Genomic DNA, 15,040 nt, shown 5'->3' on the forward strand with positions numbered 1-15,040 from the left:
TGCCCCCACTGCTCTACTGACATTTGGAGCCAGATGAGTCCCTATGATCGAGACTGTCCGGTGCATTGCAGGATGTTCAGCAGCATCCCTGGTCTCTACACACTAGAAGCCAGTAATACCCCACCCCTAACACACACACACACACACACACACCAGTCACAACCAAAATGTCTTCAGACACTGCCACATATCTGGGGCTGGGGGTGGGAGCAGGGAGATTGCTACTGCTGTAGGTCATGCTTGGGTTTTTTGGTTTTGTTTTCATATGGCTCAGCACATCTATCTTGGCAACTCCTCCCTGTGTATGAGAAGATATATCCTGAAATGTTAGGGTATTCTGAATTTACTAATGGGAAACAGGACCATCTGCACTGTGATTCATTCTGTAAGATAGCGGGCCTTAGACTCTTCCTTAAACAAAAAAAAAGTCAATGTCAAGAAAATAAGCAAATGAAAACTCTTAAGAGTAGTGGTCTAGGGCCAGGCGCGGTGGCTCGCGCCTGTAATCCCAGCACTTTGGGAGGCTGAGGCGGGTGGATCACGAGGTCAAGCAAGACCATCCTGGTCAACATGGTGAAACCCCGTCTCTACTAAACATACAAAAAAATTAGCTGGGCATGGTGGTGCGTGCCTGTAATCCCAGCTACTCAGGAGGCTGAGGCAGGAGATTTGCCTGAACCCAGGAGGCTGAGGTTGCGGTGAGCCGAGATCGCGCCATTGCACTCCAGCCTGGGTAACAAGAGCGAAACTCCATCTCCAAAAAAAAAAAGAGTCGTGGTCTAAGCTAAAAGGAGCTAAAGAGACATGACAACCAAGTAAAATGTTGAACCCAGGATAAAGAAAAGCAATGAAACATTTTCGGGGAACAATTAGGGAAGCTGAAATACGGACTTCATATTAGATATTACTGAATTTCTTTTTTAGGTGTGATAATGATTTGGGGTTATGTAGGAGAATGTCCTTATTCTTTGGAAACAGATGCTGAATTATTAGGGGTACAATCTAAAGGTAAAGTGTAACAATGACCACAAAGTCCTTTCAAATAGTTCAGCAAAAGAACATATATGAGAGTTTATATGAGTATTTGTATAAACTAATAATTAAAACCCACTTGATTTCCTTTAACATGTGTAAAAAAGCCCAATTTTGTAAGAAAAGTTATTTTAGAATATACATAGAAAAAAATCTGGAGGGTATATGCCAGACATTCAACTGTGGTTGGCTGTTATAAGTTGTCTTACTTATAAAGTAACAGCACAAGAAAATTTAAACCAAGTGTTGTTAAACCAGGGGAAAAAATACAAAGGTTTTTACCGCTCCTACAATAATACTAAATTTTTTTTTTTTTTTTTAAAGACGGAGTTTCACTCTTGTTGCCCAGGCTGGAGTGCAATGGCATGATCTCGACTCACCGCAACCTCTGCCTCCTGGGTTCAAGCAATTCTCCTGCCTCAGCCTCCTGAGTAGCTGAGACTACAGGCATGTGCCACCATGCCCAGCTAATTTTTGTATTTTCAGTAGAGACGGGGTTTCAATATGTTGACCAGGATGGTCTTGATCTCTTGACCTCGTGATCCACCCACCTTGGCCTCCCAAAGTGCTGGGATTACAGGCGTGAGCCACCGCGACTGGCCGAATACTACTAAATTTTAATACAACTTTGTATGTCAGTACTATGCTGACAATACTCATGAAATTGTCAGTTTCACAAAGAAAAAGTTAAATTGTCTTTTAACTAATGAAGTATTAATATGCTTCAAAAATGTCTTTTCACAATAATTTTCTTGCCAAAGGAATTTATACAGTACAAGTAAAACTGGCAAAATCTGAGTAAGATTGATAGAATATATTAATGTCAATACCCTGGTTATGATATTGTGCTATAGTTTTGCAAGAGGTTACCACTGGGGGAAGCTGGGCAAAGGGTACATGGGATCTATCTGTATTATTTCTTACGACTGCATGTGAATCTGATACAAGTTATCTCAATTAAAGAAATTTTCCTCAAGGAATCCACACACATACCAGACAAACGAGGACAAGATAGGAAGCAAAAATCTTTATTTTTAAAAAATTCACATTTATTAAAAACAGCAATTTCTAGCCAAATAATATAAAGCATTTTAAATTACTTGAAAGTATATACACTCTTTGTATAAGTAAACACTTGAAACTGTACAGATTTAAACAATCATTTAGCAAACAATTTGGGTCACTATTACCTACTTAGCACTTTGTAAGGTGTTTGAGTGCTTCAGAAATAAAAGATCAAAACACAAGAACCAATGTCATTAAATATTTTTATAAGAACACACTCTGTTCTGTACATCAAATTAAATCAGTCACAGTACTTACTGTACAATAATCGTGCCCTCATTTCTTTGGAAAGGGTATTAAAAATCAAATGTACATATAATACACAAAACTGGATATTTTACAGTTTATTTCATTAAACATACGTTTAAAAACAGTTAAGTAAATACAATCTTCCTAATTCATTCATTTCATGGCAAAGAATGAATATGGGCCTTCTTACTTTCTACCTTCTCAAAATAAGAGAGTAAAAAGTTCTATCAAGCAACCTCCATTACCAATCTGAACTAAGTGAAAAGAAAGTGAGCTGTTAAAATGACAACAATCAGGATAGGTAACCCATCTGCACTCCGCAGAAGTGCTGCCTCTGTCATGTCTAATGAGTTACAGGTACCCACTGCATCAAAAGGTCCTCTGGTCCCATTCCAGAATCCCTGACAGTGTCCACCTCTAGACTAGTGTTTGAGTAACTCAGAATTCCTTCCCCCTCCCCCCTTTTTTTTTTTTTTTGAGATGGAGTCTCGCTCTGTCACCCAGGCTGAAGTGGTGCAGTGGAGCAGTCTCAGCTCACTGCAACCCCCCGCCTCCAGGGTTCAAGTGATTCTCCTGCCTCAGACTCCCAAGTAGCTGGGACTACAGTCACATGCCACCACACCTGGCTAATTTTTTGTATTTTTTTTTTTTTTTTAGTAAAGATGGGGTTTCACCATGTTAGCCAAGATGGTCTCAATCGCCTGACCTCGTGATCAGCCCACCTTGGCCTCCCAAAGTGCTGGGATTACAGGCATGAGCCACCGCACCCGATCCAGAATTCTTTTTGAACTAAGAAGCTGGGTACCTTGTCATCGGAGGCAAAACCAATCCAATCAGGAAACTGGAATTTGTTGGAAAATTCATAGAGATGCATAATTTATGATTTCTGATATGGTGTGGTAGTTTTCAGACGTGGATAGTGTTAAGTTTGCTGGTAAAACGTATTCTGCTGTAGCCAGGCTGGAGATCCACACGGCTGGCCCACAGTACTGCACAGCCAGCTGAATGAATAGACAAGACATAAAAGTGTTTGCTTTTCAAAGAACTGCTAAAACCAAAGGCAGTGTACAGAAGGCTGGTGACCTGAACCTTCACTCATGAGGAACACTATTCATCAAGTTTCCTTCTCTCCTTTATGCACCAAATTTAAGACACCTTAATTGGTACTTTGCACTTGCAAACTCGCACTATCATACCATGAAGATATTAGAGACACCCCACATATCGACGATGAGAAGGCTGCAGCTCCCTGCTTTAGAACCTTTTGCACCTAAGCGATTCAAGGGGCACCGATGCCGGAGCTTCACACCAAGTCCTATATCTTTAAATTACCTCACATCAAACAGAGAAAAGGATAACACCCTGAATTCCCAGGAAGGCAGAATGGGTTCTCAGAAGCAACCAATCTACTCCAAACTAAACTTCAAAATGATAGAAGAAATATTACATTAAATAAGAGTGTAGAAATAACATTTCTGGAAATAAAAAAGTCACTGTGGAATGCTCCAGTGGTTAAAAGTGTTACAGTGTTTCACGTTTTAGCAAACCTTACTCTTACAGGCCTTCTAATTTGCTACATTTCTGTAAAGTTCTTTGCACTACCTATTGTAACCTATTTTTATTGCACATCTTTTACAAGAACCACTTCGCTGCGTATCTGCCCTAGCTCTCTCTTTACATTTCTTGTGACCATTTAAAAGAGTCAGTTATCACCAATCACAGATTAATCTTTGGCATTTTGATGTTTGAGAGAAGAAAACACCCATCTTGTAACACTTTACTTCTACTGCATTCTGCAGTCAGCACTGGGCAGCACGCTCGTGTGGTTCTCGGGGACATTCCCACATACGATTCCTCGGTGTCCTGCAGACTGCCAGACTTCTCAGCCTGCTCCTCCCAGACAGATCATTTAGGTGCACACCTCAGCTGGCCTGCTTATTTAGAAACTGACAGCAGGAGGCTCAGCTGAAAAGCAAAGTTAAGAGCTATGTTAGTTCTCCTATGGAATACCGTCCTCAAGAAAAGTCAGGGAGGGAGGGGAACAAGGGTTGAAAAACCTCAGCATCATGCAATACAGCCAGGTAACAAACCTGCACTGTATTCCCTGAATGTAAAATGAAACTTGAAAAATAAAATAAAATAAAGCAATTAGAATGAAAAAAAAAATTGTTAGAGCCTCCAAAACAAAATAAGAGAAAAAGACCAAGACTTTTATGAGACTAGCAAACATGGCTGTAAAACTGGCCCACAGTGCTGGTCTACTTCTGGGGCAGCCACTGGGCACTGCCACTGGAAGGCCCTGACAGGGGTCACACTTCACCAAATCTAGGCCGTCGAATCACTTAAAGTCCAATGAGGATGATGGCAAAAACTATACACAAATACTGACAGTGACAGAAACGTATCTCCGTAATCCACTGTGCCTTGTTCTATGCAGAGACTGCTGTGGGAAGAGCTGTGGGTAAGCTGTCCTTAAAGTGACTTTTTTAAATGTACAAGAACAGACATGACAAGTGAATTTCAACACACATGCCAATTCTGACCAACTGCAGGAGCAACCTGACCACTCTGTAACAGAGGACTGGGACGCCAGAGCCAGGACACAGCAGTGGCAGGAGGGAAAAGGCCGGCTGCACTCCAGGTGTCTTGACACCCAAGCCTTAGAACCTTGCGGGTAAATGGGCCTGGCTGTGAGCCATTCCATCAGTACAGCTGCTTTGCTGATGCAGGTCACCACCCCATCTCATTTATAAATGAGTGCCATCAGAAGAGAGATACAGAATCACCTCTGGGCTTTTCCTTCCAAAAACACAAAGCCTAAATCTACTCATGATGAAAGAGACAACACCAAATGGAGAGACAGTCTACAAAATAACTGGCCTGTGAAGGTCAAGAAAGGCCATCAAACTGCTCCAGGTCAGAAGAAGCTGAAGAGATGTGACAACTGACAGCAATGCATGACCTGGGGCCGGACCTGGACTGGGGAAACGTGAGAATATCAGGAAGAACAATACAAGGACTCTGCTGAAATGTGCAAATGAACTGTGAATTAGACACTAGTATCAATGTTAAGTTTCCTGTTTTGATAACTGAACAGGAGTAGTGACAGAATTTCCTTGTTCTCAGGAAATACACTCTGGGTATTTAGGAGTAAAGAATACAATGTCTCCCAACTCCCTCTCCAGTGATTTAAAAGAGGGGCTGGCTTGAGGGACAGGGAAGGGAAAAAGTGAGAAAAATGAAGCAAATGGGGCAAAACAAAAACGGAGGGAAGAATATATGGGCGCTCCTCACACTATGCTTGCACGTTTTCTGTAAGTCTGAAATTACAACAAACTAAACTTACAAAAATAATGTCTTCTGCCATAAATTGGACCTTATGATCCAACTACTATACATCTACATTCATACAAGTGACTATAATTGGAGAAAAAACATCAGACAACTAGGCTGCATGATCTCTGTTGGATTCATAACCACTACACTCCCCGAGCCTCCCTCCTCACTCTCAGTGAGGACCTTGCTTCTTACTTTGGTCAGAAACGTGAAGCACTCAGATGAGCACGTCCATGAGCTCCTGTCACAGCCACACCCCCCCATCCATGCCCAACACCCGGCCTCCTCCTGTTACCGTGACAAAGGCCCCACCCTGCCTGTTCCTGAGATTCTACCCCACATTTTCTATTCAAGACACTCCCCTCCTTGTAGGTCTTCCCCCACGAACATAAAAACACACGTTTTCTCCTATCTTTAAAAAAAATAATGGAAGGATAACCCAATAACTAATAAAAAGAGTTATCTCTAGGGAAGGGAAGGGAATGCTGGAGGGGATTAGCAAAGGTACAAGACTTCTGCAAATGTACCTTGTTCTGTATTTCTGACTTGGAAACCATGTATTTTACATCATTAAGAAACAAAATTAAATCAAAATAGAAAAAAAAAATCTCTAAATATTGAAAAGAAACCCAACTATGTATCAAGTTAGTGGTACAATCACATAGAAAGTAATTACTTCAAATAAATTATTAAGAAATATTTTGACTGCACAAATATCCTAGAACAATACAAATATCTTTTTATAATGTGACCCATCTATCAACATAAAGAAATAAATACAGCCATAAAAATGAAGCTCTGATACACACAACATGGATGAGGCTTGGAAACACGCTAGGTGAATGAAAGAAGCAGCTATTATGAGGCCATATATTGTATGACTCCAATTAATGAAATATCCAGAATAGGCAAATCCAGAGACAAGAATTAGACTCATAGAAGAACGGGAAATGGAGCTCTGCTAATGGGTAAGGGGGTTCTTCGGGAAGTAATGAAAATGTTCTAGAATTAGATAGTGGTGATAACTGCACAACTTTGTGAATATACTAAACACCACTGAACTCTGCAATTTAAAAAGATGAGTGTTATGGTATATGAACTACATCTCAATTTTAAAATGACCCCATTTCTCCCTCCAGCTACCACCACCCCATTTTTCTCCTCCCCACTATAATAACACTCCTCAAAAGATTCTGGCCAGGTGCAGTGGCTCATGCCTGTAATCCCAGCACTTTGGGAAGCTAAGGCAGGCAGATCACTTGAAGCCAGGAGTTCAAGACCAGCCTGGCTAACATGGTGAAACCCCCTGTCTACCAAAAACGACAAAATTTCAATGGGCATGGTGGCAGGTGCCTGTAGTCCCAGCTATTTAGGAGGCTGAGGCACGAGAACTGCATGAAACCAAGAGGCAGAGGTTGCAGTGAGCCGAGATTGCACCACTGGACTCCAGGCTAGGCAACGAAGTGAGGCTCCGTTTCAAAACAAAAACAAAAATTAAAAAAACACAAGATTGATCTAGACTCGTCATCGCCTGGTCCTGTCCCCCTAGCTCCTCCACATCCCCAAATTCTCTAGTCCTACTGACCCTCTAGCCAGCCTGATCAGTCTCCCCAAATTTTCCAGTCCTTAGCACATACTACATTTCTAAACTACCCCAAACTTAAGACCAGAAATAAAATATCCTCCACAGCACCAGGCTACTCCTAATACACACTGGGTACTCAATAACTTCCCTTTTTTTTAATATGGAAGTTATTAAAAGTCTACAAATAGGTGTGGTGTATACTGCTCAGGTGATGGGTGCACCAAGATCTCACAGGTCACCACTAACAAACTTATTCGTGTAACCAAACACTACCTGTACCCCAATAACCTATGGTTTAAATTTTTTATGCATATTTCAGACAAAATTATGCAACAAGCTAAATGTCACTATTTGAGACTTTTACAAACGAGTCATTCTCTTAAACACAGCAATATTCATATCAGAAAGGATTAAACAGCAACTGAAAATTCTAAAATCATCCCCCAAAAGTTTGAGAGAACAATTCAAAGTCTGAATTTTTACTCATCAGAATAAAAGAAGGTACTGTTTTTAAAATTAAAACTAAAAATATGTTTGCTCAAAGACATTATCTACTCAAGTGAAATAACCAAGAGAGCAAAAAAGTAATAAGGATCTTCAGTCTACCAATTACCTGTTCCATGGATGGACAGGCAATGATCTGGATGTCTTCAGGGCTGAACTCTTCCTTTAACAGGGCATGGAACTTCTGGAAGACTTGCTGAATATTATTCTTAGAAAGGAGGAGAGGAGATCATATCAAGTGAGTTGACTTAAACATGAAGCACCATGAATGTTAAATACTAATGATATTTGCCAAAGCGAGTGGAGGCAATGCATCTTTCATGGTATCACCGGAGACATATAATTTGCTCTTAGTATTTCAATGCTGGTACAACCTGACGAAGACTTATCAGTAACGCTTCCCAGGAAAACTAAACTCTAGCAAGGCTTGTCCCCCCAGAGAATAATTTTAAGAGTCTTCTGCAACAATTTCTTACAAAAAAGACAATAAAGTTCCTAGACACATAAAATATACTTTAAAAATCAACCAATGCCTTGGGTAAGGACAAGAGCTCAACACAGAGCTGGAAGTTATAAGCCCTAAATTTGCTCTGACATTTAATCCCTTGGTTGCCGCTGCAAGCCATTTATTTCTACTACCCACCAGTAAAATGGGGCATAATTCCTGAAGTGCTGCTCTCTTGAGAGTTGGGCCACATGCAATGTAAGGGTCTGATTTTTTTTATTTACTAATTTCTATTTTCAATAGTAACATTAAAAATTTAAGACAAAGTGACAGTAAGAAAAAAAGATAATCAGACAGAGGCAGGCTTTGTAAGCCTTTCATGAATCATAGTGATTATTCCACTTCACTACAACAGTATACAAACATTTACAAATGTCTATAGGAAAAGGAAAATGGTAAATGAGGCAAAGAATACTTGAAGTCACCCACCAACATTCAAATGAGTTATCCGATACTCACCCTCACTGGTTTAAACAAGATGAACTCAGTATCTTTATTAGACAAGTACAAGGACATACTTCTCAACGTCGCAGGCAGCTTTGTTTTTATTGTCTTATACGCAGTTGCCGCAAGGTCATTGACCTTTGCTGGAAAGAAATTAACGTCATTAGTGTCACAAAGACAAAGAAAAGAAATATTTCCATTTTAATTCAGAGGGGAATAAAGGGAGAAAAAAAATTGCAGAAAAACCAATTCTTTATTTCCCCAAAGAATTTCTTTCATTTTTATAGCTTATTTACCAAGTTTAATCATGAGCCCTATAAACACTCATTAAATATCTACTACACAAAATTCTAATCCCAAGGGCTAAGGCGGCGAAACAACTCCCCTAGCATGCTTCAGGACACTCATAAAAGCTGTAATATGTACCTTTGGAATTTGGAGGTAAGAAATTAAGGTTAAAAAAAAAAAGTCATTCTCAGAGAGACACTAGTAAGAGTTACTTCATAATGAATGAGTTTGTTCATTTGCAGAAATGACTCACAGTAAGAGATGCTTAGATCATTCAGAAAATATCCACATATATGAAATATCTATTTGTTATATTCTTTTACTGCATTATCAGAACGGGAACAGAATCCCAAAAAGTTATAACAAAAAGAAGTATGAAACCCTAGTGTAGTGTCTGAAGGAGTTACACAGAAAAGGAGAGCAGTAATCTGTATGAAGTATTTAAAAGAAGTTATCAGAAAAAAGATGATTCACAGAAAAAAAGAAAAAGAAAAAAGATGATTAACAATTATAAAGATGCTCAACCTCACTCATAATTAAATAAATGTAAATTAAAGCAGTGAGATATTTACAAGTGATTGGCAAAAATTACTAAGATTGTGATATTCATGTCTGAGGAGGGTATGGAGAAACACACATCTTTGTGTACTGCTGATGGAAGTGTAAGATGGTTCAACCTCCTTGGAAAAATATTAGGCAGTATCTAGCAAAACCGAAACTGCGGATACTCTTTCCCTTAGCTTTTCCACTGCTAGATATTTACTCTATGGATATACTCAAAAAATACCAAGATATGAGTATACAAAGTTGTTAAGAGTATAAGGAAAAACAAAAACTGCAAATAATTTAACTTTCCATTACAAGAATTACAAAAGAAATCATGCTATAGTGATGTATTCAATACATCCAATAAATAGAATGATCAAGATGGATATGCTATACAGAAAGGCCTCTAAGATATACAAGAAGTGAAAAAGCAAGGGGTATAGTACAATCTCATTTGGGTAATTTTTTTTTTTTTTTTTGAAACGGAGTTTTCCTCTTGTTACCCAGGCTGGAGTGCAATGGCACAGTCTCGGCTCACCGCAACCTCCGCCTCCTGGGTTCAGGCGATTCTCCTGCCTCCTGGGTTCAGGCGATTCTCCTGCCTCAGCCTCCTGAGTAGCTGGGATTACAGGCACACGCCACCATGCCCAGCTAATTTTTCGTATTTTTAGTAGAGACGGGGTTTCACCATGTTGACCAGGATGGTCTCGATCTCTTGACCTCGTGATCCACCCGCCTCGGCCTCCCAAAGTGCTGGGATTACAGGCGTGAGCCACCATGCCCGGCCTGGGTAATATTTTTTTAAGTCCACATATGCTAGTATACACACAAACAATTTTGGGAAAGAAACTTTAATAGTAGTTACCTTTGAGAGAAGGATTGGTTTGGAGGTAGAAAGTATAATTACTTTTCATTTTATAGCTTTTCGTAGTTCAAATATTATACCATGTAAAAATATTTTTTTAAATTGAGGAAAGTTGTAGCAAAGCAGGGTAAGAAAGTACCAGTGATCTTGTTATCGGAAAGGGGTCCTGATCCAGACCCCAAGAGAGGGTTCTTGGATCTCATGCAAGAAAGAATTCAGGGCAAGTCTACAGTATAAATCAAAAGCAAGTTTGTTAAGAAAGTAAAGTGGTGAAGGCTGGGTGCAGTGGCTCATGCCTGTAATCCCAGTACTTTGGGAGGCCTAGGTGAGCAGATCACAAGGTCAGGAGATGAAGACCAACCTGGCTAACATGGTGAAACCCCATCTCTACTAAAAATTTAAAAAAAAAAATTAGCCAAGCATGGTGGCACGTGACTGTGGTCCCAGCTACTTGGGAGGCTGCAGGAGAATCACCTGAACCCAGGAGGCAGAGGTTGCAGCGAGCAGAGATCGCACCATTGCACTCCAGCCTGGGCAACAGAGTGAGATTCCATCTCAAAAAAAAAAGTAAAGTGGTGAAAGAATAGCTACTCCATAGACAGAGTAGGGTGTTCCCAAAAGTAAAAAAAGGAGCGTGTCCACCCTAGGTACAATGCTTGTTTATACATAAGATAACAGAAAACATCATGGGGATATGTACTGTGCTACTTTGTGATGAAGGGTTAAATTTTCTTAACTACTATATTTTGCGAGAATCAATATTATTATCTTTAAAGCAAAATTAGGAATGCTTTTGTCCTCAAGATATCGGGACACCAGGACATTCCTCGGCCTGGGTCTGTTTAGTGAATGCTATTAGTCTGTTTCCTTAAATGTAAACATCTAGAGGCTAGGAGTACCTAACCTGAGAACGCAGCCCAGCATGTCCCACCCCCATTTTTCCTAGCCCTCTCTCAAGATGGAGTTGCTCTGCTTCAAATGCCTCTGACACTCTCAAAAAAAGAATAAGTAATTCAGGAACTGCTTATTTTTCATTAATAGATGAAAGCTCCTTCTAGACCCTTACTCCATGTGCTCTGGTTCTATCATTACTAACATGCCTCAGGGATCACTAAATCGGTCTTCAGAGCCCTTGATAAGCAGAAAGAAGGTATGCAGGCTGGTGACTGAAGTGTTCTCTACTTCCTAAAAAAGGTTTGTCAGAGTAAATTAACAAATGGGCGTCCTAATTTATAACTCACTCTCTTCTGAGTTTACCATGAAATGATCCCTGAGAACCTGACCAAGTCTGAATGAACCAGTAACCCTCAGTTTTTAGGGCAGAGGGACCCAAGACAGTTCCCTGACTGTTCTCAATGCTCCCACCCAACGGACATAAACCTCTCTTTGGCATTCAAGTGTGGGCTTCAAGTACTACAGATTCATAAAAACCAACCCCATACCTCCAGTGTGCCTAGATGTGATAGGGGACACAACTACATGATAAACCGAACTGTCACTGCTGTATTTCACTACGATCTCCTCATTAAGGAAAGAAGGAAATGGCTTAAATGGCAAAGCAGCGAGTCCTGCTTCAATCTGTCCTTCTGTCTTCTCCTGTCAGTTTCCTTTTAGCTACTCCTACTTTACTATGACAATTCTAAATTCCAGTAATGTTTAAGAGCACAATACATCTAACACCTTGAATCCTATTAGGGTTCCACTTGAGAAAATGACAGCCCCTATTTTGAGAGAAAGGATCTTTCCAAAGGGGAAAGAGCAATACATTAATTATGCATCAAGGCACTGGGCTTAGCAGTACTGGTTTCTACCTATCTTAACAAATATTTATCATATCCACGAGTTTCATTTACATGAATGTTCAAAATAAAAATCAGCTCCTATTTCTAACTAAGCCCTATAAAAGTAACTGGAACCTTGAGTCAAAGGCGCCAATAAATCCCCAAATAGTAATTCCTTCAAGAGGTAAGCTGAGTTGTGAATTGAAAAGTCTGCCTCTTGACTGTGAGGAATCAAAAGAGGTGGTTAATACTATGCCAGACTATGATTAGAATTTCCAATACTGGCAATAAAAGAACCTGATTTTCTGTCTTCTGGAAGAATGTACTCTGTATTAAGTGTACTCTTGTAGTAAGATGTCAAAGATTTCTATTTGACACACAATACAAACGTTTAAAATAATAAAGACAGTTAGAACATTCCTTATCTGCATCATGGTAAACAAAAGACCTAAAGTACATTACACAGTTTATTTGCAATAAAACAAATCAACTCAAACCTACATTGATATCATCAAAGTTCACATGAGGAACCTTTGAAATAAAATTCTGTCTTCCTTTCAAAGACAACTGACATTCTATACATTTACAAATCTTCCTGAGTGATACTTAGCTACACTTTTAACTTCTCAGTTCAACTTCAAGTTAACCGAAGGCATTAATCATTAAACATTTTGAGGTTGGGCGCAGTGGCTCAAGCCTGTAATTCCAGCACTTTGGGAGGCTGAGGCAGGCAGATTGCCTGAGGTCAGGAGTTCAAGACCAGCCTGGCCACCATGGTGAAACCCTGTCTCTACTAAAAACATAAAATTTAGCCCAGTATAGTGGTGGAACCCTGTAATCCCAGCTACTTGGGAGGCTGAGACAGACTTGCTTGAACCCGGGAGGCAGAGGATGCAGTGAGCCAAGATCATGCCACTGCAGTCCAGCCTGGGTGACAGAGCAAGACTCCATCTCAAAAAAAAAAAAAAAAAATTAAAAATTTTGGAGGCTTTGAACAGCTTCAATCCTTTTTCCCAAAGAAAATGAATACCTAACAGATATAATGCGCTTTCAATATGGAAAACCAATCATATTAAAAAGCTGATTCCAGATTAGGTGCCTGTGCACTGCCAGTTTTTCATGGATGCAAAGCCAGAATCATTTTTTGGATCTCTCTCACTGAGCGGAAAGCTGCCCTCCAACTTGGACACAGCTTACCCCTAATTAAAACACTCAGTCTTCCACCATTTTGCCCGTTTCCATTTCAAAGGCTTTCTATCACAATATTGGCCAGGGAATGGCCAGGAATATCAATTTAACAACATGATTTATTCCAGTTTAATGGCAACTTAAAATGCCACAAGATGTACCAAAAATAACTCACAAAGTTAGTCGTGATTTTAAATGTCTACCGCTAAAGACCAAAAAAAAAAAAAAACAAAACCCTCCAGCACAAAAAAATTTACATTTAAGTAAAGTAAGCCTAGGAACATCTCAAATACATCTGCCAATCAGAAAATAGTATTGCCTGTCAACTGCCAACTGACACCTCAATTTTTACCATTTTTTTTCAAATACTCTAAAATGTCAACAGAGTATATAAACTTGGACAAAATGTGGAACAAAATAGTGGCCCAACATTTCTTCATATACTTGAAAGTAGGTACACTCTCCATAATTTCTTCCTATCAACCACAGTATTTTCATCAAAGCTTGAACTCAATGAATATTGGGTGTACAGAAATCAACAGACTTAACGGGTTTCCATCTTAGCCGTATTTCATTTTTAACTCAGTGATTTTTCAAAAAAACTTCTTCCTTCCTTGGAATGCTTGTTGAAATGCAAGTAGTGCTAGCCAATTAAGACCTGTCAGCTCCAAATTGAATCTTGCATTAACTCAGATTGCAGCACCCCAGAGTGAATGGTAACCAACTCCAAACTGTCACAGTAAGAACTCTATAAATGCAGATTAATAACATCCTAAAAAAGAAACCCAACATGGTCAAATCAGAATACCTGGCTGTGCCCAAGGCTGCTGTGAGAGAGTATACTTGGGGCCTCCCTGACTGGCCATTGTTTTTAACGCTGAAACCTAATAGAGGAGACAAAAAGAAGTTTCATTTCATCAATGACAAATTAAACTGGTACTGCTCTCAAGAGATACAAACACCGTTTAAACCTATTAAAACACAATGATAATCAAACGTGCAGCCCTAACAAAAATGCATCATATCTCATCATCCTTTATAGGTAATCAAAATTTTTAGTAAAATGTCTTTTATGATTTCAAGGCATATGGTTATCTTGCTAAAAAATCATACCGAAGTCCTGAGGCATTCTACCTGAAATACTTCCCACTAGGAAGACAAAAATGAAGCCCTAGAGAAATGTCAATATAAAACAGGCCTCTCTTAAGGGGACTGTTATATGAATATGAAATTATTTTTAGGCCGGGCACGGTGGCTCAAGCCTGTAATCCCAGCACTTTGGGAGGCCGAGGCGGGTGGATCACGAGGTCAAGCGATCGAGACCATCCTGGTCAACATGGTGAAACCCCGTCTCTACTAAAAATACAAAAATTAGCTGGGCATGGTGGCACGTGCCTGTAGTCCCAGCTACTAGGGAGGCTGAGGCAGGAGAATTGCTTGAACCCAGGAGGCGGAGGTTGCGGAGAGCCGAGATCGTGCCATTGCACTCCAGCCTGGGTAACAAGAGCGAAACCCCGTCTCAAAAAAAAAAATATATATATATATTATTTTTATATGCAATTAGAAAAATGTCACCCTAGCTGGACAAAATCTCCTTTATAACTGGAGACTCACTTTTCTTATTATATCACAGGCAGAAAGAATGTCATTAA

General features: G+C 39.8%; 1 protein-coding gene across 1 annotated transcript in view; it reads right to left on the reverse strand.

Moving 5' to 3' along the window:
• Positions 1-2,044: 2,044 nt before the first annotated feature.
• The window catches only part of COG3 (component of oligomeric golgi complex 3), a 68,557-nt gene continuing 55,561 nt past the window's right edge, over positions 2,045-15,040 (reverse strand). Inside the window, exons 20-23 of the mRNA XM_003934360.3 lie at positions 14,197-14,272; positions 8,736-8,863; positions 7,881-7,979; positions 2,045-4,311 (exon numbers count right to left, since the gene is read on the reverse strand). Of these exons, the coding sequence (XP_003934409.1) occupies positions 4,282-4,311; positions 7,881-7,979; positions 8,736-8,863; positions 14,197-14,272 (333 nt within the window). The 3' untranslated portion in view covers positions 2,045-4,281. The remainder of the gene's footprint in view (positions 4,312-7,880; positions 7,980-8,735; positions 8,864-14,196; positions 14,273-15,040) is intronic.

Source organism: Saimiri boliviensis, chromosome 16, assembly GCF_048565385.1.
Source record: "Saimiri boliviensis isolate mSaiBol1 chromosome 16, mSaiBol1.pri, whole genome shotgun sequence".
Classification (NCBI taxonomy): domain Eukaryota; kingdom Metazoa; phylum Chordata; class Mammalia; order Primates; family Cebidae; genus Saimiri; species Saimiri boliviensis.